Raw genomic sequence first — 27169 nt, 5'->3', positions numbered from 1 at the left:
CAAAAGTTACAATTGGACAGCCTTTTTTGGTTTATAGCGCAAAAGATGTGATCAAATACTATTAGAAGAAAACTCAATTTGTTGGGGGGGGGGAATTTTGTTAGCATACAGTGTCGCACGACCGCACAATTGTCAGTTAAAGCAAAGAAGTGCCGTATCGCAAAAAATGGCCTGGTCAATAAGAGGGGGGCAAATCCTTTTGGTCCTTAAGTGGTTAAAGCATCAAATATGGAGACTTTTAGGTTCTGCTCTTCCAGGGGCATAAGCAATTTGAAAGCATGACATGTTAGGTATCCACTCACTCAGCATGTCATCATCTTTTAAATTTGAGAAAAATTAGGTATTATATTGCGTTTGTGTTCACTATAATGAAAGTGTACTTTTTTCCCCAAAAAAGTGCATTTGAAAAACAGCTGAGCAAATACCGTGCAGCATAAAAAAATAACACCTATCACTGAATTCTCTAGGGCCTCTGCTTTAAAAATATATAAAGTTTGGGGGTTCCAAGTAATTTTCGAGCAAAAAAAAAAAAATATATACTTTCTTCTCCAGTGGGCCATGTCTCCTACCTCTCCTCTGCTCCACTAATGCTCCACTAATGCAGCATTAGCCACTTCCAGGAGTGCTGAATGCCGGTGCCTCCATTATGATTCTATACTAGTAAATGGGGGGAGGGGGGCGGCGGAACCCAGTGTGTGTGTTGGGGATGCAGATATCCAGCACTACCAGAACTGAGATGCTGTAGCTCTGAAGGAGAGTAAAACATAGGTGGACCTGGTAAGAATTATAACTGTACTTTCATATGCAATCACTGTGAACATTCTTAGTATAAAGGGACAGCATCTCTATCTCTATCGCCCATGTAACGCATATTATGCCCACACACCACACAGAAACATAAGCAAAGGTTTCTGTCAGACAGTTCACAGTCTCTACTAATGTTCGGGAGCCAGTAGGACTGGTACCAAATTCTGTGGCAACCAATCACAGACATCACATGCAGTCCTTGCCTCCTCCTGGGCATTAAGATGTTATTAAAAGGGACGTCAGGGCTGGGTGGGCAAGGGTTAAAAAACAAAAAACAAAAAAAAAAACCCTGCTAAATGTTGGACAGCTGCTGCAACAATATAGACTGGGCCCGTCAGAGAACAGTCCCCTCTCGGGAACAAGGAGTCCTGCTATGCCTTATGTATTTGTTGGAGTTGAAGCATTCGCTCTAGGTGAACACCTTCTAAAGCCCTTTTCCATCCAGTCATTGAGCATACAAAGGAGGACGTTTAATTATCACCTCACTAGGACCAGGAGAGGGGTAGAGTGTGCTCTCCAATTCATCTTAACGTGCAGCATGCAATAAATGCTGTGAAAGCAACATGTGCTCTATAGAACTTTATTTGGGAACAAGCCAGATAGATATTGAAACCAGCTTATTCTCCCACATTTGACACCTCAGAAGAGGAGTCATCAGCCTCACCACGGTCCCGAGGGGATTCGTCTTCTCCCGCCCCTAGTTCTCCCATTTGAGGGTCCTGGGCAATGAAAGAATCTGTGCGATTAAAGTCGCTTAACTTTTTTTTTTCTTTTTTTTTTTAAACCCATCATGGCTGAGGGAAAAAAAAAACCTTTAGTAAAATACACAGGGGCTGCAGTGTTGAAAACAATTGTAAACATTTCATGCCCCTGATGCTCACTTTAACCAGTTACTCCCTCTCAGGGGAGGATGCCATCTGTAGAGATGAGTAGGCTTACCAGAGCTAGAGGGGGACTCCATTAGCTCTATTTCTGGGGGTGTTTTAACCCCCTTCTGACCTTAGCCCATGCTCAAAGCAGAGGTACCATCAGAAGAAATCGCATTCACTGCTTGAGCGATAATCCAGCTCTCCTGCTGTTTATCAATGCCCAGCCTGATGCAACACTGAATGTGCCAGAAATGCCTGTGTTACCAACCTCTAATGCCACTTTTCTCCTGTGACCCTCCACAGCTGCAACAATAGTTAGATATGGTGCCTTTAAATCATGCCTCCTCGTGTTTGGACATCTGAGGACGCCAACACAGCGATTAGCCTCGCCCCCCGCACGTTAGCCACGGCTTTCCCATTACCTTTTTAAAAGAAAAAAATAAGTATTTCCCGCACGAGCAGCATGCTCCCGGTCCCTGGAACCCACTGGATGAAACAGCATGGCACAGGGGGGGTCTTTTAAGCAACTTAGCGGCGTGCTGATCGCACCAGTTTTTTTTTTTTAAGAAAACCTAAGTGCTTCTTCCCCCAGGAGAGGGGGAAGACAATCAGCACAGGGGGGCGATTGGTGGGGATAAGCCCCCAAGGAGGTCCCGTTGACTGCTAGGAGGAAGAAGCATCTCAGCTCTCCTGACACAGCATGCTCTCTCAGCGTGAGGTGGTGAGTGCTCAATACAGCCCCCAGTGGTGACACAAAGGCATGACATTATTTCTTAAAGTAGACATTCATAAGAAAATTTAAAGATATTTCTTAGAAAACTTCCCTTACCCTTTCCCGCCACAAGGTTTTCTGTGGTAAACCAACAGACCCAATCTTAACCCTTCACGGTGAGTTCCGTTAAACCTTCAGGAGCTGGGGACCCAAGAGATAACCTGCTATCCTGGACCTGTAACAGCACACTGCCAGTAAAACTTTATGGCCTTACTACCAAAAGTACTGGATTCCCAGGGTCCAGCTCTCTAAAAAGAGAAGCATTCACAAACAAAACTCAGTTTTTTCAGATACGAGGCCCGGGTACCATTCAATTCGGCCAAAAAGACACTTTGAATGGATCCGGTCAGCATGGCTCGCCCTAGCAAGGATTGCTCCAGTGGAGCTGAGCACAGCACATCTTTACTGGTGACAAACACTTTAGACATTGGCAAAAAAACTGAGGTGCTCCCAGTAGTGGGAGGGGTTACATAGAGAGTGCACTTTTTAATTTAGGGCGTGCCATTGTCCATCACCTGAAGTCGGCCTATAACCCACATAGTAACTACTATGGCTCTGTGTCCCCTGATGTATGAAAAGAAATGATGATTTTTACATGTAGTAGAGAAATGCCAGAATAGGCCTGGTATTGCAGTGGTTAAAGCTTTGGCCAAGGAAAATATGGTGTACTGAAGTTTGTTGTCATGTCACAAGCGCATTCGATTTTAAACCTTGACATCGGTATCTATTTACTCTATTGAGTAATATGGTGCTTTTGTGTCCTAAAATTAACTTAACCTCCCTAGCGGTAACCCCTGAGCCAGACTCTGGATCGCATCGCTGGATACAGGGAGGACACAGAGAGAAGTTACTTACCTTGTCCCCTGGATCCAGCGATGTCCTCCACACTGTGTGATCGAGCTGTCCTCCGCTCGATTCACACAGTGCCCGAATGCCGCCGATCTCCATTCCCTGCGACGTTACGGCACACGGAAGCGGAGATCGGCACCAAATTCAAAAAAGTAAAAACACACACAGTACTGTAATCTTACAGATTACAGTACTGTATAAATCACTGCCTTGTACAACATTATACTGCTATTGTCTGTATATTTCGTGTGTATATGAAAATTTTTACTTTGAGCTAAATAAATATTTAATCAAATCTCTTTTGTATAATCAGGTATTATAAAAAAAACAATATTATGCACCGTTAAAATCCCTTTGCTTTCTCTACTATATTTTATAAAGTAATCATGTTAAAATGGTTGTAAATGATCACCTTGTAAAACAACCCATTCAGTTCAAATTGCAAATGAAAGGCAAACCATTTTCGAAATGTTTAGAAGTGATCACTTTACCTCTGTTCTCAGCTGCATAAGAGCTGGAGGGAGGAGAAGCAGCAGCACACTGAGCATCCCAGTGAAAGGCTTTGCTGCGGGGGCGTGTCCGGACAAATCTGATCATTGGAGGAGAGCACATTGATTTCCCAGCATAGCTAGAGAACTGACCATGCTGTGCTCTCCTGCTTAGTGTGGTCAGTTTTTAATAGGAAAGCAGAGGGACTGGCAGGAACACCAGGGACTTCATACAAAAGAGAACAGGACACTTTCTCATACAAGTATATAGTACAGCAGCCACATATCATAAATATGAAATATTGGGGTAACAAATGCAGAAAAAAAAAACATTCAAAAAGGAGTTTTTAACCCTCCTCATCCCTTTTCAAAACTGATTAAAAAAAGTTTTGTCGTCATACATATTTCAGTGTATGGGCCCACTGAGGAGTAATAAAGGGCTGTGATATTTCAAATGCCTTCTCTCAGGAATGAAGTTGAATTTAGCGCCTTATTTGGCCAGCTTCTTATTCAGGTTGGATCTTTATTCGCAAAGGTGATTATTTACTAAACAATCATCTGCAACGTTTATAATAAAATTGTGAACTTTAACAATTCTGTCTGCCCAAGACCCCTTTCACACTGGGACGCTTTGCAGGCGCTACATCGCTAAAAATAGCACCTGCAAAGCGCCCTGAGACAGCTGCTGCTGTGTCTCCAATTTGAAACCACAGAGGGCTTTCACATTGGATCGGTGCGCTGGCAGGAGGTTAAAAAAGTCCTGCTAGCAGCATCTTTGGAGCGGTGTATACACCGCTCCTGCCAATTGAAATCAATGGGGCAGCGCGGCTATACCGCCGGGAAAAAGCGATGCTGTAGCAGCGCTTTGCGGCGGTTTTAACTCTTTAACCTTAAAGCAGCGCTAAAAATAGCCCAGATTTACAGCCGATGCCCCCCGCGGCTCGTATGAAAAGGCTCTTAATGCCATGCAATTACAGGAGTAATTCTGAATAAAAAGCTTTATATGAAAACTAGGGGTGCAACGGATCGTCACTGATCCGAACGGGTCATCCAGCTTGGATCGGCACATGCAGCGCTCCGCGGTCTCGGCCTTAGGAAAGGCCGTGGCTTCGGCCTAGCTCCGAAGTGGCGGCCATCTTTCTACACCCAGGCTGTTTACACTGTGATCGCTCCGACGATCACTTGTAAACAAACCGGCATCATTTCATCACGCCGGTTCCTCTCTCCCCTCTCTGTACTATTCTGTACAGTGGAGGGGAGAGATCGGATGTTAGCAGCCATCCCTTCATATCCTGAAGTACCCAGCAATACCCTGCCTGCCAATACTCTGCCGTACCCTGCCAGCCCGTACCCAGCCAATATTACAGTGGGGGAGATTGTGGATATTACAGTGGGGACTATATAGTGGTGGAATTTTCACAGGTTTTTGCAAATTAAATTTTTTGATCCGTTGCACCCCTAATGAAAACCATCTTGGCTCACTCAAATTCCAATTGTTTTATACTCATCGGACATCCTACTATATAGGGAAGTTCAATTTGGCCTGAGCCAAGTGATATAAATCATAAAATATGGCACCCCAACAGCCATAAACTTCAATGGGAATTTTTAAATAAGGCCTCATGTACACTGCTGCTGGTAAATGGACACTTAGGAGCAGTTTTGCATATTTTTCGTCTGCCCCTGAACTCTTCTGTTATCTTATCTGTCCATGTACACAGGGTTTACTGTCGTTTCTAGGCAGTTGAAACGCAAAAAACAAATGGGTTCAGAAGCTGAGTTTAGAGGGATTTCAAGCGCAAAATGCTTTTAAAACATGGCTAAACACAGTAAGCCATATTGCGTTTACAGGCGTTTTTCACTTTTGGCTATTTTTAAACGCTTCCAAGTGCGGCAAGTGAAAGTGGCAAATCAGACTTTTTAAAAGTGGGTTACCATCTGTCAAATCGTTCAGGAGAGGTTGTAAAAAAGTCCCGTGTACATGAAGCCTAGGCTTCATATACACGGAACGTTTTTACAACCTCTCCTGAATGATTTAACTTGACAGATAGTAACCCAAGATTAAAACATCAGTTTTGCCACGTTTACAAATTTTTCAGAATAGCCAAAAATGAAAAGATGGCTATAAACGAAACACGGCTAAACAGTTACCCATGTCGCTGTTTGGAGCTTGAAATGCCTCTAAACTGAGCGTCTGAACTACTTTTTTTGCTTTCCAAAAAAAGGCTTCTAAACTCAACTGCCTAGGTGCCGGCGTGTTCGCACAGCCCATGCGCAGAACCCGCCAGGAAGTCGGCACAGCGCTGCGCTAATCACGGGCAGTGAGATATTTCCTGATCTCTGCAGCCGAGCATCAGGACAACGTCCCACTACATTTTATTAGCACATTGCCATGCCGACTTCCTGGCAGACTGCATGTGGAGTGAGCCAACACACTGGAGCTCATCCTTACTCCTAAATGTTCGTTTACCAGCAGCAGTGTACATGAGGCCTTAGAAGCCAAGCTATTCCTATATGAAAACCATCTTGGCTCACCCAAATCCCACTTGTTTTATACTCATTGGGCATCCTACTATATAGAAAGGTTCAATTTGGCCCAAGCCAAGCGATATAAATTATAAAAAATTGTCACCTTGACAGCCATACATTTCAACAGGAAGTTTTGAATAAGGCGCCAAGCAATTTCTATATGGAAACCATCTTGGCTCACCCAAATTCTACTTGTTTTATACGCCTTGGGTATCCTATATATTGGAAAGTTAAATTTGGCCCAAGCCAAATTGGCTGTCATGGTGCCATGTTTGGTGCCATATTTTATGATTTATATCACTTGGATCATGCCAAATCGAACTGTCATATATACATATATATATATGCTGCCCAAGGAGTATAAAACAAGTGGAATTTGGGTGAGCCAAGATGGTTTTCATATAGAAAAAGTTATTTATTCAGAATTACCTCTTTAAATACATGGCAGTTAGGCACACAGAATTATTCACAATTTTACGATAAACTTTGCAGATAATTGTTTAGTAAATAATCACTTTTGTGAATAAAGATCCACCATGAATAAGGAACCACCTTCAGCTTCATCTCTCAGGAGAGTCCCCAGACACAGCACATTATGTTATAGACTCCATCCAGACCAGCACAACAAACCTCTCACCTCTAAAGTTGCCGACTTCTGATGACGCAACACGCTCTGCGACGTCCACACCTCACCTACACACTAGAGGCGGAGATCCGAGGAAAGGGGCCACTTTCTTTTTCTTCCCTCCGCCTCTATCTAATGACGTCACCCGGAGTGCGCTGGTCGCGCCGGTGGCGTCACGACGGGCGGAGAAGAGGAGGGAGAGGTGCGGACGTCGCAGGGAGACAGCTGATTGGGATCCCCGGCCCCCCCCTGCACCTCTGACACAATGTGGGAAAGGAGGAAGTGATGCGGGGGACTCAGACACGGCAGATATGGTGAGATAATGGGGTACAGGCAGCTTTATTCCTCCCACCTACACACTGCTCTGTGTGAGGGGTGGGGGGCTTTATCCTCTCTGTAGGGGGGCGCCTACACCTGGGCTAAGGTATTATCAATTTGGAGGGACCATGTATGATGTGCTCTGTACCAGGACATAGGAGGGTGGGCACAACAAGAGGAGGGCAGGCTGTGTGCATGGGGTGCCATGTACAATGTACTCTGTGCCAGTCTCTTAGAGGCAGAGATATCAGATGGTGCCTCATACCAGACATGAGTGACCATGCCACTTTCTGCTCTGTGCCACTACATAGGAGATGGCAGGCTATGTGTCATACTGGACATCATTGACCACATATAATCTGCCCTGTGCCAGTGTGTCAGAGGTGGCAGGAGATGTCAGGTGAGGCATCATACCAGCCATGAGTGACCGTTCCAATTTCTGCTCTGCCAGTACATAGGAGGTGGTCAGGGGCAGGAGATAGCAGGCTATGTGTCTGTGTCATACTGGACATCTGTGACCATGTATAATCTGCTTTGTGCCAGTCTACCAGAAGTGGTTAGAGGCAGGAGATGTCAGGCTGTGTGTCATACCAGACATGGATGACTATAATTATCTGCTCTTTGCCAGTCTATTAGAGGTGGTCACAGGAGTTGTCAGACTTTGAGTCTGGAGTATCATGCTCAACACCAGTGAACACATATATGCTGCTCTGTGCCAGTCTGACAGAGGTAGTTGGAGGCAGGAGATGTCAGGTGGTGCATCATACCAGACCTGAGTGACCGTGCCACTTTCTGCTCTGTACCAGTACATAGGAGGTGGTCAGGGACAGGAGGTGGCAGGCTGTGTTTCAGATGTATCATACTGGACATCTGTGACCACGTATAATCTGCTCTGTGCCAGTCTATCAAGAGTGATCAGGGACAGGAGTTATCGGGCTGTGTCTGGAGTATTGTGCTCGACAGGAGTGAACATGCCACTTTCTGCTGTGTGCCAATAAATAGGAGGCAGTCAGGGACAGGAGATGGCAGGCTGTATGTCACCATAGACAGGAATTGCCATATATAATCTTCTCTGCACCAGTCTAACAGAGGTGGTCAGAGGGAGGAGATGTAAGGTAGTGTACCAGACAGAAGTGACCATGTTCTATTGGCGGTATCTATCAGTCTATTAGAGGTGGTCAGAGGCAGGAGATGTCTGTTGTATCATTCCAGACATCAGTAACGACATATAAGACTGCCACAGAGTAGATGAGAACTCATGCACATAGGCGTATTCATTTATGCTGCAATTTACAAAAATTCCTCTTTCGTATGTATGTACGCACATTTATGGGAGTATGGTGTTAAGTAGGGGTGCACCAATACCGTTGCGTATCGCTACATCCTGTCACAATGATCAGCTGTTGCGATGGCGCCTGCGCACAATAGCCAATGGAAGAAATGTTTCTGTCAGATTGTGCCTGTCGCTAGCGAGGCTTATTCATGTCGGTGAGTGGCAGATTTCTACATGTTGGGTGCAGATTTTTAAATGATGGCAGTGCTGCAAAACAAATTTTATTCTGCTATTTTTTTTCCTGTATGCTTGCGGGGCATGCCCATCTTTTAAAAATCTGCACCCATCATATACAAATGCGGACCTCATCAACATGAGGCATAATTTAAAAATCTGCCCCATCTTTGCAGCACTGCCCATAATTTTACAATCCGCCCCCAACATGTACAAATCAGTCTCTCACCGGCATGAACACGCATTGGCAGCGTGAGGCACAATCTGACAAACTATTGTGCGCAGGCACCGTCACAACAGCCGATCATAAAAGGATCTGTTCCGTACGGCGCATGCACTGTACATCCCGGCCACTTCTCGATAGCGGGGCACTATCCAACAGAACACCGGCACAGAAGAGTTGAAGCCTGCACTGCTTTATAGGAGTGTTGTGACAGGAAAGACCAGGATTTTCTGGATGGTATTATTACATGTGACGAAACCAGAGCATCTCATTTCACTCCGGAATCATAATGAGCATCAAAGCAGTGGAAGCATGCAGACTCACCCCCACCAAAAAATTTTGAGCAATTAGGTTTGCAAGCAGGCTGTCCTAGGATGGTTCAGGCGTACTGACAAATCTTTCTATGCCAAAGCTTTCCAGGCATTAGTTAAACTCTGGGAACAGTGAATAAATGCCGCAGGAGAGTATGTCAAAAAATAAATGCAGTTTCCACTCCTTGAAAAATGTGTTCTTTTATTATATAAACTCAAAGATTATGGTTTGAGTTGCACGCCCTGCAAATTTCAGCTTATCCTTCCTTAGATGTGGTAGCTTTGTTTCTTTTCATTAGGCTTTTTTTTTTTTTGCCAGTAACACAATTCCTGTCTTAGGGTGTCTCCACTCTGGATGGAGAAGCAATGGAGACACCTTTTGGATAGTAGGGATGATATCAGGCAGGTTTATACTCCTGTCTGAAAACTATCACTGTAAACAGCCAATCATAAGCAAAGGAGGCATGCCCTGAAGCCACACATATACAAGGGGAGCAGCTATGTTGAAGGGAATGCCTTTGCCACTAATGATTGGCTGTCCACAGTGACCACTTTCTGGCAGGATAGTTCAGAGTCTTGCCTGAGCTCGCCCCTGGATAGCAGCGTGGTCCGTGTGGGGAGAGAGTAGTTTTAGATGAACTTGACTGACTAATGGCTGAACTAAACCCATCAATTTCACTGCTTACCAAAATAGTTATATTGAAGACTTGCAGTGAAAACTGTCCCAGTTGCTTGTGCTCTAAACCAAACAGTCAAGCCTTCAAATAGCTGGTGTCATAACTGACCACATCTGCTGCACCATAGAAACTGCAGATCATATGTAGGCTAAGACTGCAGCTTCTGTGGCTATAAGACCCCTTTCAAACACTGTGCCATCAGCGGTAAAGCGGAGATATTTGTCCGCTAGTGGGGTGGTTTTAACCCCCCGCTAGTGGCCGAAAAGGGGTTAAATCCACCCGCAATACGGTATAGCAGCGCTGCCCCATTGATTTCAGTGTGGAGGAGTGGTGGAGGAGTTCACCGCTCCAAAGAAGCTGCTGGCAGGACTTTTTCTGACGTCCTGCCAGAGCATCGCTCCAGTGTGAAAGCCCTCAGGCTTTCACACTGGAGTGAATGGAGCAGCTGTTCTAGGGCGGTTTGCAGGCGCTATTTGTAATGCTATAGCACCTACAAAATGCCCCAGCGTGAAGGGGGTCTAAATCTTTAGGCCTCATGTACACTGCAGCTGATAAACAGAGGTTTAGGAGCATTTAGGAGTTGTGTTTTTTTTTATTTATTTTTTTTAGCAGCCCCTGAACTCTCCTCCATATTTTATGGGTACATGTACACTCAGGCGTTTATAGTAGGTTAGAAGTATTTTTATTTTTTTTAAAGCAAAAATTTGCGTTCAGGACAGAATTTTAGAGGCATTTGAAACTCGCATTTTATATTTGTTTTTGTTTATAGGCATTTTCAATGAGGAATCCTTTCTGACCATGTGCAAAGCTAAAAAACTGACTTTCCAGAACCCTTTTATATTGTGGGCTGCAAGGGGAAGAGAGCGAGAGACTATGTATTTGAAGTGCTCAAAGTGACACTTCATTCATGTCGCTACACAGCAGCACACTGTGTTGCAGTGACATGCAATGCCTCCCTCTACACTGCAATTAAAATGCAGCATGTCTCTCACTGTACCAAAGCTATGGGCTGTGTTGCTGTGTGAACAGGACACAAAAAATAATTGTTTTCTGTGTTTTCTATTTGTGACCTGCGTTCATTCAGTGCGGTAAAAAGCCAGTCACAGCAGTATGTGTGAACAGGGCCCACATGAATAAAAGACCTTTGAAAGCATGAAATGGTTTGTGTCAGCCCTCTGTCACTTTGTCTGGATAGCCTGGCCTGTTAAAGAAAGTGAAAAAATAATAGACTACCCAGATCACCAATGGGGGGGGGCGCATAAAAAAGAAAATGAATGCAGCCTCCACGTCTTAGAATTAGTGAGCTGCAATAAAATCATGTCTTTGACCCCTTTCACACTGGGGCGTTTTTCAGGTGCTTTAGCGTTAAAAAAATCGCTTGAAAGAAGCTGCAACTGCAATCCCAATGTAAAAGCCTGAGTGCTTTCACACCAAGATCCCTTTAACACTGGAGCCTTTTTCAGGCGCTTTAGCTTAAAAAAAAAAGCGCCTGAAAGAAGCCGCAACTGCAATCCCAATGTAAAAGCCCGAGTGTTTTCACACCGAGGCGCTGCGCTGGCACGGCGTCAAAAAAAGTCCTGCAAGCAGCTTCATTGCAGCGGTGAATACAACGCTCCTAAAGCGCCCCTTCCCATTGAAATCAATGGGAAGCGCCTGTAAATCGCCTAAAAAGCGCTATTGGCAGCAGCGTTTTGTGTGCGCTTTTAACCCTTTATTTGGCCATTAGCAGGGGGTTCTATGCGCCCCAATAACGCTCGAAAAACGCTGGTAAAGCACTGCTAGTTTAAGCAGTGCTTTACGAGCGTTTTTGGGGCGCTGACATTGTGAAAGGGCTCTTAAAGCACTTGGGCTTTCACATTGGGACTGCAGATGAGGCTTCTTTCAAGCGCTTTACAGGTGCTTTTTTTAACGCTAAAGCGCATGAAAAACGCCCCAGTGTGAAAGAGGTCTTTGGGTTTAATGCTGCTTTAAGCCAGTGTTGGTCAAGCCAGACATTTGTCTGTATATCTAAAGACATTCATTGTGAGATATTTTCAGACTGCGGCCTATTTGATAACCGTGACAATCCTAAACACAGCGGTGTCATGCCTCCCTGTGCCCCCTGGGTCCTATTATGTGTAATTCAGTCTCTGGGGGCATTCTACCTCCAGCAGAGTCCCTGAAATCCAGCTTCTGGTAACACTAATGCCAGTCAGTTCATCATTCCCTGAAACCAACTATCCTGTCGGATAATTTCTTAACCATGGACAAAACGCCATGATTAGTACCGTATTCCTTGAGATAGAGAAATATTGAAGTATTTATGGGATTTTTAAGGTGCATAGACTATTTCAACAATCATGTCATCAGCAACAGAATTATCTATGTTATGTGTTGGAATCCTATTCTTTAAAAAAAATGTTTTTGTAGTAAAAATAAAATAGCTAAAACTTGCTTTCTGAAATCAGTCTGGTCATGAAGTCACCAAATATATGTGGATAGGGGCAAATATGCAAATTGTAATCGTAAGAAAGACAACATGTGCATAACCCCTTCCTGCCTGCCCCGGCATCCCCTTAAAATGTTCTGAATGCCCAGGGGGTGGCAAGGATCGGTGATCATGTGGCCGCTGTGAATGACTGTCCCCCCAGCAACCGCTCATTTGTGGGGACCAATAGCTGTCTTTGCTGAGAGTCACCCAGTGATGCATATGCACTGCATATATGTGTTAGGTAAGCGGCAACGGGTTAAAATATTTAAGTAATTCAAGCACAAAGCAACTATAAAAAATATACAGTGCCTTGCGAAAGTATTCGGCCCCCTTGAACTTTTCAACCTTTTGCCACATTTCAGGCTTTAAACATATCCATAGGACAACAATCAGTCGTACACTGCACAAATCTGGCCTTTATGGAAGAGTGGCAAGAAGAAAGCCATTTCTCAAAGATATCCATAAAAAGTCTCGTCTAAAGTTTGCCACAAGCCACCTGGGAGACACACCAAACATGTGGAAGAAGGTGCTCTGGTCAGATGAAACCAAAATCGAACTTTTTGCCCACAATGCAAAACGATATGTTTGGCGTAAAAGCAACACAGATCACCCTCAACACACCATCCCCACTGTCAAACGTTGTGGCAGCATCATGGTTTGGGCCTGCTTTTCTTCAGCAGGGACAGGGAAGATGGTTAAAATTGAGGGGAAGATGGATGCAGCCAAATACAGGACCATTCTGGATGAAAACCTGTTGGAGTCTGCAAAAGACCTGAAACTGGGACGGAGATTTATCTTCCAACAAGACAATGATCCCAAACATACAGCAAAATCTACAAAGGAATGGTTCACAAATAAATGTATCCAGGTGTTAGAATGGCCAAGTCAAAGTCCAGACCTGAATCCAATCGAGAATCTGTGGAAAGAGCTGAAAACTGCTGTTCACAAATGCTTTCCATCCAACCTCACTGAGCTCGAGCTGTTTTGCAAGAATTTCAGTCTCTCGATGTGCAAAACTGATAGAGACATACCCCAAGCGACTTGCAGCTGTAATCGCAGCAAAAGGTGGCTCTACAAAGTATTAACGCAAGGGGGCCGAATAATTTTGCACGCCCCACTTTTCATTTTTTTTTATTAGTTAAAAAAGTTTCAAAAATCCAATAGATTTCGTTTCACTTCACAATTGTGTCCCACTTGTTGATGATTCTTCACAAAAAATAAAATTTTTATATCTTTGTTTGAAGCCTGAAATGTGGCAAAAGGTTGAAAAGTTCAAGGGGGCCGAATACTTTCGCAAGGCACTGTAATATATTATAATGTGCTGCCACATTCTGCTGGAGTCACTTCCATAGTATTTTACCATTTAGGGCAATTTTAACCACTTTACGGACCGCCCACTGTCGTTATACCGCACCAGTTTGAAGAGGCATATCGTTGTCATGGCAGCAGCTAGCTAACATAACCCCAATATCTTCTTCTTCAGTGAGTGGTCCGCTTTCAGATAAAAGATTAGTGGATTCACCATGAGGTGATCAGATCACTTTTATCGGCGGTGGGAGAGGGGTCCCCTCCCGCCACTCTCTGGTGCCCTCCGCCGCTTACCGAAGGCGCCGGTAGCGGCGGAGGTCGATTGCGTCCTTCTCTCTGCTAGATATGGAGATGAGTGAGGGAATACCATTGCAGGGTGGAAGCGACGTCAAGACCTCCCATAGCCCTTAAAGTGGATGTAAACCCAAATTTTTTTTTTTATCCTCTGTCTTGCCACAAAGAGTTAATCCAGCTCTGAGCAATCCTCTTTTATTGTTCAGTGAGATAAATCTTGACAAACAGAGAAACTTTGTCCAATCCTCCCCCTTGCTGTGAGTGACAGGTGATTTACATATCTGGTGCACTAGCCTAAGAGACGTGCATTCATTTTTGTAATTCCCTCCCACTCCTTTCTTCTGCTGCTCTGCCAGGTTTGGATGTTCCACACCTCAGCATGATTTGACATGCTGAAGTCACGTGGGGACTTTTCTGGGTTTTGATTGGATGTTAATGATCATAGCAGAAATTCAGTGTAAGAAATACACTGGAGAAAATGGATGTCGATAAGGGGAGTGTAGAGGTGGGCGGGGAGTCTACTGACGACAGGATGAGCGTGGGTTTACATCCACTTTAAAGCGGTTCTGCATCCAAAAAAATAAATAAAAATTAAAAGCCAGCAGCTACTAATATTGTAGCTGCTGACTTTTAATAAATTGACACTTACCTGTCCCAGGGTCCAGCGATGTCGGCGGCAGATGACAAGCGATTGCTCGTCTCTCTGCTGCCCCCGCCACCAACCTCTGTCAGGGAATCGGGAAGTGAAGCGTTGCGGCTTCACTGCCCGGTTCCCTACTGCACTGCGTGTCTCTTCTGGTCCCCGCTGTGTCCTGGGAACTGTGCGTTTCCCAGAACGCAAGGGGGGGGCATCTGCGGGGGTCTGCGGCGGTCTGTCCCAGAAGTGGGTGCAGATACCTGGATTATCCAGGTAACTGCACCCCCCTCCCCCCTGAAAGGTGCCGATTGTGGCACCGGAGGTGGGGAGGGATCAGATTAGCAGAACTTCCACTTTAGGGTGGAGAACCGCTTTAAAGCAACATTTATTTATTTTCAAATGACGTTTTCATTTTATTTTTATTTTTTTTATTTTTTTTAATTACATCATATTGTAAATATGAGATCTGAGGTCTTTTTGACCCCCAGATCTCATATTTAAGAGGCCCTGTCATCCTGTGTTTTTTTTTTTTTTTTTTTTATTTATTACAAGGAATTTTTACATTCCTTGTAATGGGAATAAAAGTGACACAATATGTTTCTTTAAAAAAAAGTAAAATAATAACAAAAAAAATGCTTTGTCCCGCCGAGCTCATGTGAAAACGGTGTTTAAACAAAACATGTGAGGTATTACCATGATCGTTAGAGTGGGAGCAATAATTCTAGCCCTAGACCTCCTTTGTAACTCAAAACGTGCAAACCGTAAAACATTTTTAAACATCACATATGGAGATTTTTAAGGGTAATTTTTTATTTTTTTTCCAAAAAAAGTGCGCTGTGCAAATACAGTGTGACAAAAAGTATTGCAACGATCGCTATTTTATTCTCTAGGGTGTTAGAACCCCCAAACAATATAAACACATCTCAAAAAATGTTTGGGCAGAGCAACAAAAAGCTGGCAAAATAAGTGGTGCTAACAAGGCAGAGGTGGTTGAACATTTTGCAGCTAATGATTGGGTATAAAAAGGGTGTCTTGAAGAGTCAGAGGGGTTGATTTACTAAAGACAAATAGACTGCACTTTCCAAAGTGCAGTTGCTCCAGAGCTTAGTAAATGAGGTAAAGCTTCACTTTCCAAAGAATATCCAATCATGTGAAAGGGAAATATAAAAAAACAGCATTTTTGCTTGCACATGATTGGGTGATGGAAGTCAGCAGAGCTTCTGTTCATTTACTAAGCTCTGGAGCAACTTTGGAAAGTGCAGTCTTTGCCTTTTTTAGTAAATCAACCCCAGAGTGTCTCAGAAGTAAAGATGGGCAGAGCTTCACTAATCTGTGAAAAGCTGCATATAATATTTTTTCGTTTCAGAATAATGGGCTCCATTCACAAAACCGGATCGCATACGCTATTTAGGTGTTATACCACATACAATCCTGAAAATGAAAACTATTGCTTTATGCAGTATTTTACCACATAAAGCACAAATGCTCCATAAATACAACATAAAAACAGGATTAAAAGTCAATTCACAAAAACAAATAAAAAAAAATGCATGTGGTAAATAAGTAGTGGTCCTGGCATGCAATATTGTAGGAACTGGCAGCCGCAGGCATCCCTTACCAGCAAACAACCTGGTTGTTGAGGAGCAGGCGGCCACAGTGTCCTTAATAACCGATGAGTCTTCAGCTGTCAGAGGGGTTCCCCGCTGACAGCTGAATGTAAAAATATAAAATGATGGCAGTGTAAAATTAAGAAGAACAAAAAAAAAAACAGTGTGGGGGGGCCCCTCCAAATCCTTACCAGACCCTTATACAAGCATGCAGCCCACCCTCCTGAACCATACCAGGCCACATTCCCTCAACATGGGGGGAATGCTTTGGGGCAGGTGGGGCTCTGACGCACCCCTTCCCCCCTTTTCATAGACAAGGGCCTCTTTCCCCACAACCCTGCCCGGTGGTTGCGGGTGTCTGTGGGCAGGGGGCTTATCAGAATATGGAAGCCCTCTTTAATAAGGGGGCCCCCAGATATCATTCCCCCCCCATGTGAATGAGTATGGGGTATATAGTACAACAAACAGCTTTTGACAGCCTGTGTGTAAGAATGCCGGCGTTATATTACTGCAGGCTTTCACAAATAAAATATTGCATGACTTCATAAAATAACTTCTGCTGTATTTTAGTAGCGATTTTTAGTGAATGCTTAAAAACCGATGTGCGATATCTTACCACAAACTTTGAGGTAACATACCGCTTTGTGAATGGAGCCCAATATTCCTTAAAGTAGAATTGCAAAAACTATAAATATATCATCATTTGCAGTACATAATATCAAGAGAAACTGGAGATAATTCTATATGAAAGGGACAAGGCTGAAGCGCAAAATTGGATGCCTGTGATATTCAGACATTCAGACGGCACTGCCTTAAAAACAGGCATGATTCTGTGATGGCCATCGCTGCATGGGCTCAGAAATACTCGCATGTGTAGTTTGAACGCTGTTTACATATCTGGGCATGACCTATGTATGCGTTCGCTTCTGCATGTGGGTACAGGGGCTCTTTAAATTTTATTTATTTTTTGATCACATCCCTTGTAATCGGAATAGGGCATGACAGGTCCTCTTTACAGCGAGATCTGGGGTCTATAAGTTCCCACATATCTCCTCTAGGCTGGGAAGCCTGAAATCAAAAGAAAAAGAAAAAACAATCTCGGCCTTCCAGCTGAGCCAACGGCAGTGTTTACAACTGCAGAGGCCAGGCATGACGTCATAATGTTGCGCACGGCCTCAGAGGTCATGGAGACTGCCAGGGACCATCTGGCCTGCAGTTATTCTCTATTGTGAACTTCTGGCACCAGCGCATTCCTTCTCTGGATTGCCGATCGCATGGGCGAGTCGGTAGAAGCATTGGATGGGGAGGGGAATGTCCCCTTCAGCCTCCTGTAAAAACAATCAAGATGTTGAACAGTCGCTATGATGATTGTTACGACGCAGGGAATCGCCGGCTGTAAAAGAAAGATATATCTAAATGATGGCTGTAACTGCATGCATCATTCAGATATCCCCACTCAAAGTCAGCAAAGTCCTATGACTGTGTGCGGGTGGGGAGTGGTTAAACAATTGATATGTTTTCTATTGTGAATAGAATATGGGTTTATGAGATTTGCAAATCGTTGCATTTGGTTTTTATGTAGATTTTTCACAGCGTCTCAACTTTTTTGGGATTGTATGTGACACCAGCAATGAAGGTGATGGGTAAGTCAGGGGGTGCGCTTGCAAGAGTCGCTTTGCTCATGTCATTTTAATGAGGCAATAATGTTTCCAGGTAGACGTTAGCTGAGTATATATGACAACTTTACAGAAGAGCAGGATTGACTTATTCTGTTTACACATTGCGGAATGTTTTCAGATCAATCTCTATCTGCGAGTAGAAAATACAGGAAAAGGGCAAACAAAGGAAATGTGTTGATGGCAAATAGTGATTGAGTAATTTTTAATTAATTTTTTTCTCTCCATGATTAGATCTTTTTCCTAGACTTAATGGCATTTCTTGGGTTAATATTTCGGAAGCAATAAGGCCCTGTTTTCCCACAGATGCCTCCATCCAAAATTTAGTGATGACATGTCAGGACTTGTTCCCCTTTAATTCCTGTGTAATCCCCGCAGGAAGAACAGGCCTTTTGTCATCACAAGTTTGTGGCTCGCTTTCCAATAACTCAACATAGAGCATGTGTCTTCTTTTTCACTTATATATTTTTTTTATATATTTTTTAAATAGCTTTTTTGTATAATAGAGATTTTAGCCAAGCTTTTCAATTTGTTTTTAGATTTTAGTTTATAAATGGGAGCTTTTCTGCTATAGCTGATGTGTATAAAAAAAATTATGTGAATTGTGTTAAACAACCAGGTGGGACCTTTTTATCTATAATATTTTAAAAGTATTATTGTGTTTTGTTTTTTTTTTTTTTTTTGTGTTTATACTTACAGTAACTACTTACCTAGGTGGATGGAGCATCAGACCGATGCTGCAGCTGTCCCCGCCGTCTCTGCACTGAGAACCGAACATCACCGATGGCTCGCTTCTCACTCCTCCCCGAGAGGAAAGCTGTGGACTGTCATTGGAGCGCTGAGCTGTGGAGGGGCAGGGAGAGGCTGGTCTCAGCGGCTCGCTGTGACTGCCATCAATCAAGACAGCTGGCTGATCTGGATTTGGAAGTTGGCATGACATGCTGCCTCAACTGATGGCAATGACGTCAGCGGAGAGCGGACTTCAGACCACTCTCTGCTGAAAACGGGTCACAGGAGTGCAAAACTAATGACCTATGACGCAAAAAAGCTAAGGCTGGACTTCTCCTTTATACCTAAAGGGTATCTTCACTAGAGGTCGACCGATATATCGGCTGATATTTGGCCTTTTTTAAGAAATTGGCATCTGCGATTTGTGTGCAAAAATCAGCCTATTTACCTCCCTTCCCCACACTCCGCTCAGTGTGTGAAACTGATTTGCAACTAAATGCAGAGAGAGAGGAGCTGTGAGAATTCAGCGGGATTTTGGGGTTGGGTGGGACCCAGATATCAAACACCAGTCAATGGGATGGGATCTTGCCGGGCCGCTATGTGTATGTGGCCCTGCCCCCTTTTTTAAGCAGCCCAATCATTAGCTGGCGTTAGCTGCAGGGCCCGCCCACCCTAGGTCCCACCAATCCCCGACATCACGTTGAATTCTGACAGCTGGTCTCTGCATTCAGTTACATATAGTATAACTGAAACTAAAACAAATCAGCTCAGTGTGAAACCTGCCAAAAAAAAAAAAATTTAATTTTTAAGGAGATGCTCCCAATGGGAGATCACATGTAAAGCGATGCAGACCCTGCAATTTTCCTCATTAGAGCCCATTGGATTCACTTTCAACATGGACACTAAACAAACCACTATTTCTTCAGAATAACGAAAAGTAGGATTGTGCAACAAATTTTGTTAAAATCCTTACAATGTACATGGATCACCCAGAGGGAAATGTTTTTTTTTCTTAAGAAAATGGAGTTACTCCAGAGGTGTTGACAGTTGTCGCTAAAGAGAATAGACTAGTTATTTGGCAGCAAAAATGACACAGATCTCAATTGAAAGGGGTCTCATTTATTAACCACTTTCCGACCGTCGCACACCGATGTACGTCGGCAGAATGGCACGGACAGGCAAATGGGCTTACAGGTACCTCCCTTTAAATCTGCCGCCGTGGCATCGTGCGCCGGTCGGGACCTCTGTGAGTCCGATCGCGGGTCCCATGGGCTCAATCTCCTTGGGTATAACCGCGATCGTCTCACGAGGCGATGCTAATGTTAAAAAGCATCTCCCTGTTCTGCCTAGTGACAGTGTCACTGATCTCTGCTCCCTGTGATTGTTTATACCGCAAAAAATAAAAACCACAGGGGTGATCAAATACTGCAAAAAGAAAGCTCTATTTGTGGAAACAAAAGGATGTCAATTTTGTTTGTGAGCCACGTTGCACGACCGTGCAATTGTCAGCTAAAGTGACGCAGTGCCGAATTGCAAAAAGTGCTCTGGTCTTTGGCCTGCAAAATGGTCCGGGGCTTAAGTGGTTAAAGCAGGTGTGCTTTAATTAATGTGCAGTTTGCTGGAAAAATGTTAGTGTGAATTTTTGGGCCACCTTTGTGACCAAAGGAATAGATTTAGCCCTGTGCAATTGTGCAGCAAAATAGCGACTGCCTGCCTATTTATTATTTTTTTTTTTAAGTGATACTAAAGTCTTTGTTATTTTTAAAAGAAAAAACATGTCATACTTGCCTGCTCTGCCAAGTGGTTTTGCACAGAGCACCCAGATCCTTCTTTCTCATGTCCCTGCTGGCACTCCTGGCCTCTCCCTCCTGTCCAGTGCCCCCACGGCAAGTAGCTTGCTATGTGGGCACACAAGGCACAGCTCTGTCTTCATTCAGATACGTAGCCGTGGTTTGTCCCCGCCCCCCCTCTCTCCCCTCATTGACTAACTGACATTGATAGCAGCAGTAGTCAGCGGTGCCACTGCTGTTTCTCAGCCAATCGGGAGAGAGAGTCCCGGACAGCCGAGGTACTTGTGCACATTGCAGGTTTTTTATCTTCATGCATTAAGATGACAAAAGCCTTCTACCTTTACAACCGCTTAAAGTTTACAATAGAAATAAAAGGCAAAACATTTGTGTATAGACATTATTGAAAAAATTATAAATGCCTTTTTTTTTTATTTTTTATTTTTTGGTGAGTTTAATTTGTTGGGTGAGTGGAAGCCTGTGGACGAATTGGCAGAGAGGGGGGGGGGGGGAGCAGACACTGAACAGTTGGTCGGGTGGATTGGTCTGGCAGCCGTATTCATGATTGACTGAAGGGGGATAGTCTATATAAAGGTAATCCAATGAGGAGGGAGATGCAGAAGTCGAGGCGAGAAAAGACCAGAGAGTGAGCTAGCAGTTTCGTGTTAATAGTTAAGAAGGGCATGCATGGATCAAAATTTGTCTGGTCTAGCAGGGCCAACTGAATATTTTTTTTTGTTTATTTATTTTTTTGGTTCAATAATTTTTATTGCAGATATGGCATTGAAACATACAATAATGTCAGGCACTTGGGCTGCACACGCTGGGACTGGCACATGGAAAACGTGGAACATACAACATAAACAGAGGAGGGAAACCTCCTCACTCAGTGGTCATCAACTCCTGTCCTCAAGGCCCACTAACCGGCCAGGTTTGCAAGATAACTGAAATACATCACAGGTGATATAATTTGCTGCTCAGTGATTGCAGTATTCTAGTCTGCATCTCCCCAAGGTAATACATAAAACCTGGCCTGTTAGTGTGCCCTAAGGACGGGGTTGATGACCACTGCCCTAACTGAACGTTCACAGAATACCTGAATACAACATTTTTATGTTTGGGGTTTACCCCATAGAGTGCAAGAGTAACCAGGACAAATAGGTAATAGCTCAGCATTTAATTAGTCTTGGGCATCCATCGATCACTAAGGAGGGCTAAGGGCTCTGGAAAGAGAGAGAAGAAAAACTGTAAGAAAGTCAAAAGAGGAACGCAGAAGGGCACCCGGGGTCACCCAGGATACCAGTCGGCACTGACCCACACTAGTCAGGAATTCAGGGAAGGCATATGTCAGCCATGGCTCCCAGACTTTAAAGGATTTGGCATGTGTGTCTGTAAGGATGCTAGATATTTGTTCATTGACCATCAGATGATCAAATGATTTTTCACTTCCTGAAAAGGGGCCATGGGTTTCTTTCATGCCTGAGCAATCTTCCTTTTAGCCGCCATAAACAGGTTGGCAATTTTTGTTGATGAGCGAGAAAACCCGGGATAAGGCAACGTAACAGTGTGAATTTAGCCTCCTTTCGAACATTCAAATGGAATTGGAGTACAACAAGCCAAATACTCGGGACCAGAATCCCACCAGTCACGGGCAGGTCCACCAACTATGTATAACATCCCCACGATGGCCACATCCGTGGAAACGGCGACCACGAGAGACCAGGTTGGCATGGACAATGAGTTGGAACCCAATACCACCGCAACAGCACTTTGTACACTGCTTCCAAGATGGCAGTATTGAAGGAGATTTAGCTGCAGAAGACCAGGCCTTGCTCCAATCACCCAGGTTAATCTCAATATCCAGATCTCGTTCCCACTGGGACACATGGGAAAGTGAGGTGAAAGATGATCGGCCGTTCAGAGAGTGGAGATGAGGCCCAGGGAATGTAAACCAATGTCTTCAAAAGTGGTTGTCTGAAATGGATAAAGGGAGGTATGCCACAGTGAAGCTATCCAGTATTTGAGCTGGAGAAAACAAAAGAATTCTGACTGGGAAAGCATCGTGGGACTCGCAAAATGCAGACCACGTTGGTGGAGTACGTGTAGACAACAGATGGCATACCTGGATAAGGCCCTGGGAAGTCCACCGCACAACCGCCTGAGACTGGGAGAAGGGGGACAACGGGTTATTGGTAATGGGTAGCAGGGGCAGATAAGAAGACATAAGGGAGCCCGAGTACTAGAGCTGCACAATTGTTTAAAAAATTGCATTCTAGATTCACCCCCTCCCCTCCCCCCACAATCTCTATGCAGAATTTCCTGATTCATTCATGTAACAAGTATAGAGGGTTCTCTGCTCACTCAGCTGCCAAAAGAAAAAAAAAAGGGGGGCAGCCTTAGAGGCTAACTAATCGATTATAAAAATAATCATTGGGTGTAGTGCTGCAACTATCTTCAGAGTCCTCAAATTTGGCTCCAGTGGCAGAATAATCCAGGCAATTCTAGCCCTCTAATCAAACCCCTCAGCTAAAGTCTATACTGCAGAAATGATATCCCAACCATTCCATATTGCCAATGGCACACAACAAGGCTACCCATTATCTCCCTTCATATTTAATCTGCTCATGGAACCATTAGCAGAACACATCAGAACAAACCCCAAGATCTCTGGTTTCACAATAAATAGAACCTCCCATAAAATGAGCCTATTTGCTGATGATGTATGTCATCCTTATGGTTACAAACCCTATCACTTCCCTGACAGAAATACAAACCACCCTCAGATGGTTTAGTAGTATATCCTACTATAAAGTGAACAAAACAAAATCATTCATACTTGACTTGGATCTGGATGCCACAACGTGAAACCTACCACAATCACCACTTCCATTCACTTTGGGGCGAAAACAACATATCGTACTTGGGCATCCAGCTCGCCAAAACAGTGAAAAGCCTTTTTGCAATAAACTACAAATGTTTGCCAATAACCTACAAATAGAGTTACAAAAACTAGCAAAACGCTAAATATCTTGGTCTGGGAGATTGGCAGCATTCAACTAATCTCTTCAGAAATTTAGGCCAATAAGTATTCCGCTACATATTTTTGCTAAAAAATACCAATAAGCGTGTATTGATTGGCGCAAAAGTTATAGCGTCTACAACTATGGGATAGTTTTTTTATTTTATTTATTTCATACTACAAATAGCGGCGATCAGCAACTTATAGTGAGTGGGACTGCGATATTGCGGCAGACAAATCAAACTGACACTTTTTGGGGACCAGTGGCCAAACATGGTTTGGGATACAATGATCAAATATGCACTGTCACTGTACTGACACTGTCTGGGAAGGCGTTAACGGGCAATCAAAAGTTTAACTATGTGCCTATCAATGTGATTTCTCACGGTGTGGGAGGTGCTTTTGCTATGGGAAGGCATTGATCCATGTTCCTGCTTTGCAGGTACACAGAAACAATGCCTTCCCAACTGAAAGAACAACAGTCTGCCTTGTTTACATAGGCAGATCGTTGTTCTGGCTCTCTGCCTAACGATCGGCGGGTACAGGCGGACATAGAGTTCCCTGTTCCCGCAGTGTCTAATTGCAGCAGGTGAGGGCTGCCGGCGGCGCAAATGTGCACCCCAGACCCGGAAGTGTAGGATCATGTACTAGGTACATGATCCTGCGCAGGTTAGCCACCTTGCTGTTGTATATGTACAGTATACGGTCGACAAGTGGTTAATTACTAGATTATATTTTATTAAATTACCCAACTATTTTGAAAAATATATATAAAAGATGAGTTTGCACCAAGTAAATTCCCAACATGTCAGACTTTAAATTTGGCGACAAACTTCAGTACCCTATATTTTTCATAGGTGACACTTTAAAAGCCCCCTATAGGTCATCAGTTTAGCATTACAGAGGAGGTCTTGTGCTAGAAATGTTCCTCTCACTCTGGCATGTATCGCAATGAAAGTTTTCACACGTGAGCGCATTTACGTTCGTGTGTTTTTATTTTTTATTTTTTTTTTTTGTTTTTTCATCTCATTGGGGGACTTGATGATTTTTATTTATTTTTTGGTGACAGGTTCTCTTTAACGAGACATCCGGGGTCTAAAAGACCCCGGATGTCTCCTCTGTACTCCACTGACTGTAATGCAATGAAGAAACTTCCTGTGGAGAAGGTAAACGACAGGATGGTACATTGTGATAGCTGTGCCAGAAATGGCATTGTAAAACTCTATTTATTATGAAAACTGAAATTCTTCCCAAAAAAAAGTGAACTTCTCCTTTAACCACTTTCAGACCGGACCATTTTGCTGGTCAATGACCAGAGGTCTTTTTACAATTTTGGCACTGCGCTGCTTTAACTGGTAATTGCGCGGTCATGCAATGTTGTACCCAAACAAAATTTGCGTCCTTTTCTTCCCACAAATAGAGCTTTCTTTTGATGGTATTTGATTGCCTCTGCGATTTTTTATTTTTTGCGATATAAACGTAAAAAGACCGCAAATTTTGAAAAAAAATATTTTCTACTTTTTGTTATTAGAAAAATCCAATAAACTCAATTTTAGTCATACATTTAGGCCAAAATGTATTCAGCCACATGTCTTTGGTAAAAAAAAAGTCAATAACTGTATATTTATTGGTTTGCGCAAAAGTTGTCACATCTACAAACCAAGGTACGTTTTCTGGAATTTACGCAGCTTTTAGTTTACGACTGCCTATCTAATTTCTTGAGGTGCTAAAATGGCAGGGCAGTACAAAACCCCCCCCCAAATGACCCCATTTTGGAAAGTAGACCCCCTAAGGAAATTGATAAGAGGCATGTTGAGCCCATTGAATATTTTATTTTTTTGCCTCAAGCGATTGAATAATGACAAAAAAAAAAATTTTTTTTTTTTTTACACAAAGTTGTCACTAAATGATATATTGCTCACACATGCTATGGGCATATGTGAAATGACACCCCAAAATAAATTCTGCTGCTTCTCCTGAGTACGGGGATACCACATATGTGGGACTTTTTGGGAGCCTAGCTGCGTACGGGGCCCCGAAAACCAAGCACCGCCTTCAGGCTTTCTAAGGGCGTTACAGTTTTGAAGGCCATAAAATGCCAAGATGGCACAAACACCCCCCCCCCCCCCCCCCAAATGACCCCATTTTGGAAAGTAGACACCCCTAAATTTAGGGGTGCACTAGTGAGACTAGGTAATAAATGGCGGGTGCCCTGAAACTATAAAAAAATAACTAACCAACCAGCGTCACCTGTAACAGTTATATGGTGATCACTGGTGAAAGGGTTAACTAGGGGGCAATCAGGGGGCTTTATGCGGTAGTATATGGGGGTCCCTGGCGCTATAAAAAGCTGCAGTGAACCTAAATACCTACCTGCCTAACTAGCGTCACCTGTGACACTAATACAGCGATCAGAAAAACGATCGCTTATTAGGCTGGGTTCACACTGGAGCGATGCGGGAACGCCACGAATCCGCGGCGGGTTCCCGCATCGCATGCCTCCCGGCGGCAGTTCACACTGCCCTATGCGAACTGCTGGGAGTGTCAGTGAAATGTTAATGACACCCCCAGATCAGTTCGCAGATCGCAGTGCGATCTGCAAACTCGGATCGCATGGTGTGAACACCCATGCGATCCGATTCTGCTGCGGACCAAAAAAAGGGTCCCGTGCGAATTTGCGGCGGGTGCGACGCAAATTCAGCCATACTATCTGTATGGCTGAACTCGAATCGCACAGAGATCGGATGTGATTTGCACTGCAGTGCGGTGAGAATCACATCCGTTCTCATAAACCGCTGCAATGTGAACCCAGCCTTAGTGACACTGGCGACGGGGGGTGATCACGGGGTTAAACCTTTATTGGGGGGGTTAGGGGGGTACATTAGAACTAAAGGGGGCTAACCCTAACTGCCCTAACAGTTATTACAGTCACAAATGACACCAATGCAAAAAAAATAAAAAATGCAATTGGTGTCACTGTGACTGGGGGGGCAGGGGTAATTGGGGGGGGGTGATCGGGGGGTGTGAGTGTGCCTGGCATGTTCTACTGTGAAGTGTCGTGTTGGTGCAACTCACCGATCCTCTCTCCTCTGTGCCGGAACGAAAAATACCGACACGGAGGAGAGATTACATCACTTCCTCTCCTGTGTTTACATTACAGGAGAGGAAGTGATGTCACGGAGCATTTCCATTCGTCGGGAGCGATCGCGAGGGGGTGGCCATGAATGAATGGCCGTCCCCTCATCCCGGATCGCTCCCAAACGAATACCGACCGCCGCAGGCACCGGGGGGGGCCCGATCGGGCCCCCCACCCGCGGGAAGGCAGGGACGTACAGGTACGCCCATATGCCTGCCCGTGCCATTCTGTCGACGTACATCGTCGTGCGGCGGTCGGCAAGTGGTTAAATAATTCTATTGGGTTGCTTTGAGTCCATATTGGGTTCCGAACATATTAAGACTGTGTGTGTGTGTGTGTGTGTGTGTGTGTGTGTGTGTGTGTTTTAGATATTTTAGTGAAGATAAACAATTATCAGAGTAGGCTGATGGGTAGCATTGCCTGTGCCAAGAGTAGTTGAATCCTGTAATCAAATGCCCCCTCTGTCTCTGTTGTTTTCATGATCATAGCTTGCTTTTCTTAGGACAAAGCTGTCACATTTTGGCATGCTCA

General features: G+C 44.1%; 2 protein-coding genes across 3 annotated transcripts in view; one reads left to right on the top strand and one right to left on the bottom strand.

The window, feature by feature from the left end:
- Nucleotides 1-7091, bottom strand: part of LYRM1 (LYR motif containing 1) — a 74158-nt gene extending 67067 nt beyond the window's left edge. Inside the window, exon 1 of one of the 2 annotated variants that reach the window (XM_077448988.1) lies at nt 6952-7091. The gene's annotated coding sequence lies outside the window, so the exon portion shown is untranslated. The remainder of the gene's footprint in view (nt 1-6951) is intronic. The other variant, XM_077448989.1, reaches the window with a different exon arrangement.
- DCUN1D3 (defective in cullin neddylation 1 domain containing 3) overlaps nt 7090-27169 on the top strand; it is a 40905-nt gene continuing 20825 nt past the window's right edge. The window contains exon 1 of the mRNA XM_077448987.1: nt 7090-7253. Within this exon, the coding sequence (XP_077305113.1) occupies nt 7225-7253 (29 nt within the window). The 5' untranslated portion in view covers nt 7090-7224. The remainder of the gene's footprint in view (nt 7254-27169) is intronic.

Source organism: Lithobates pipiens, unplaced genomic scaffold, assembly GCF_037356315.1.
Source record: "Lithobates pipiens isolate NorthernLeopardFrog02 unplaced genomic scaffold, aLitPip1_a1.2 Scaffold_22, whole genome shotgun sequence".
Taxonomy (NCBI): Eukaryota; Metazoa; Chordata; class Amphibia; order Anura; family Ranidae; genus Lithobates; species Lithobates pipiens.
Note: the sequence above shows the minus strand (reverse complement) of the source record. Positions and strands in the feature narration are given on the sequence as shown.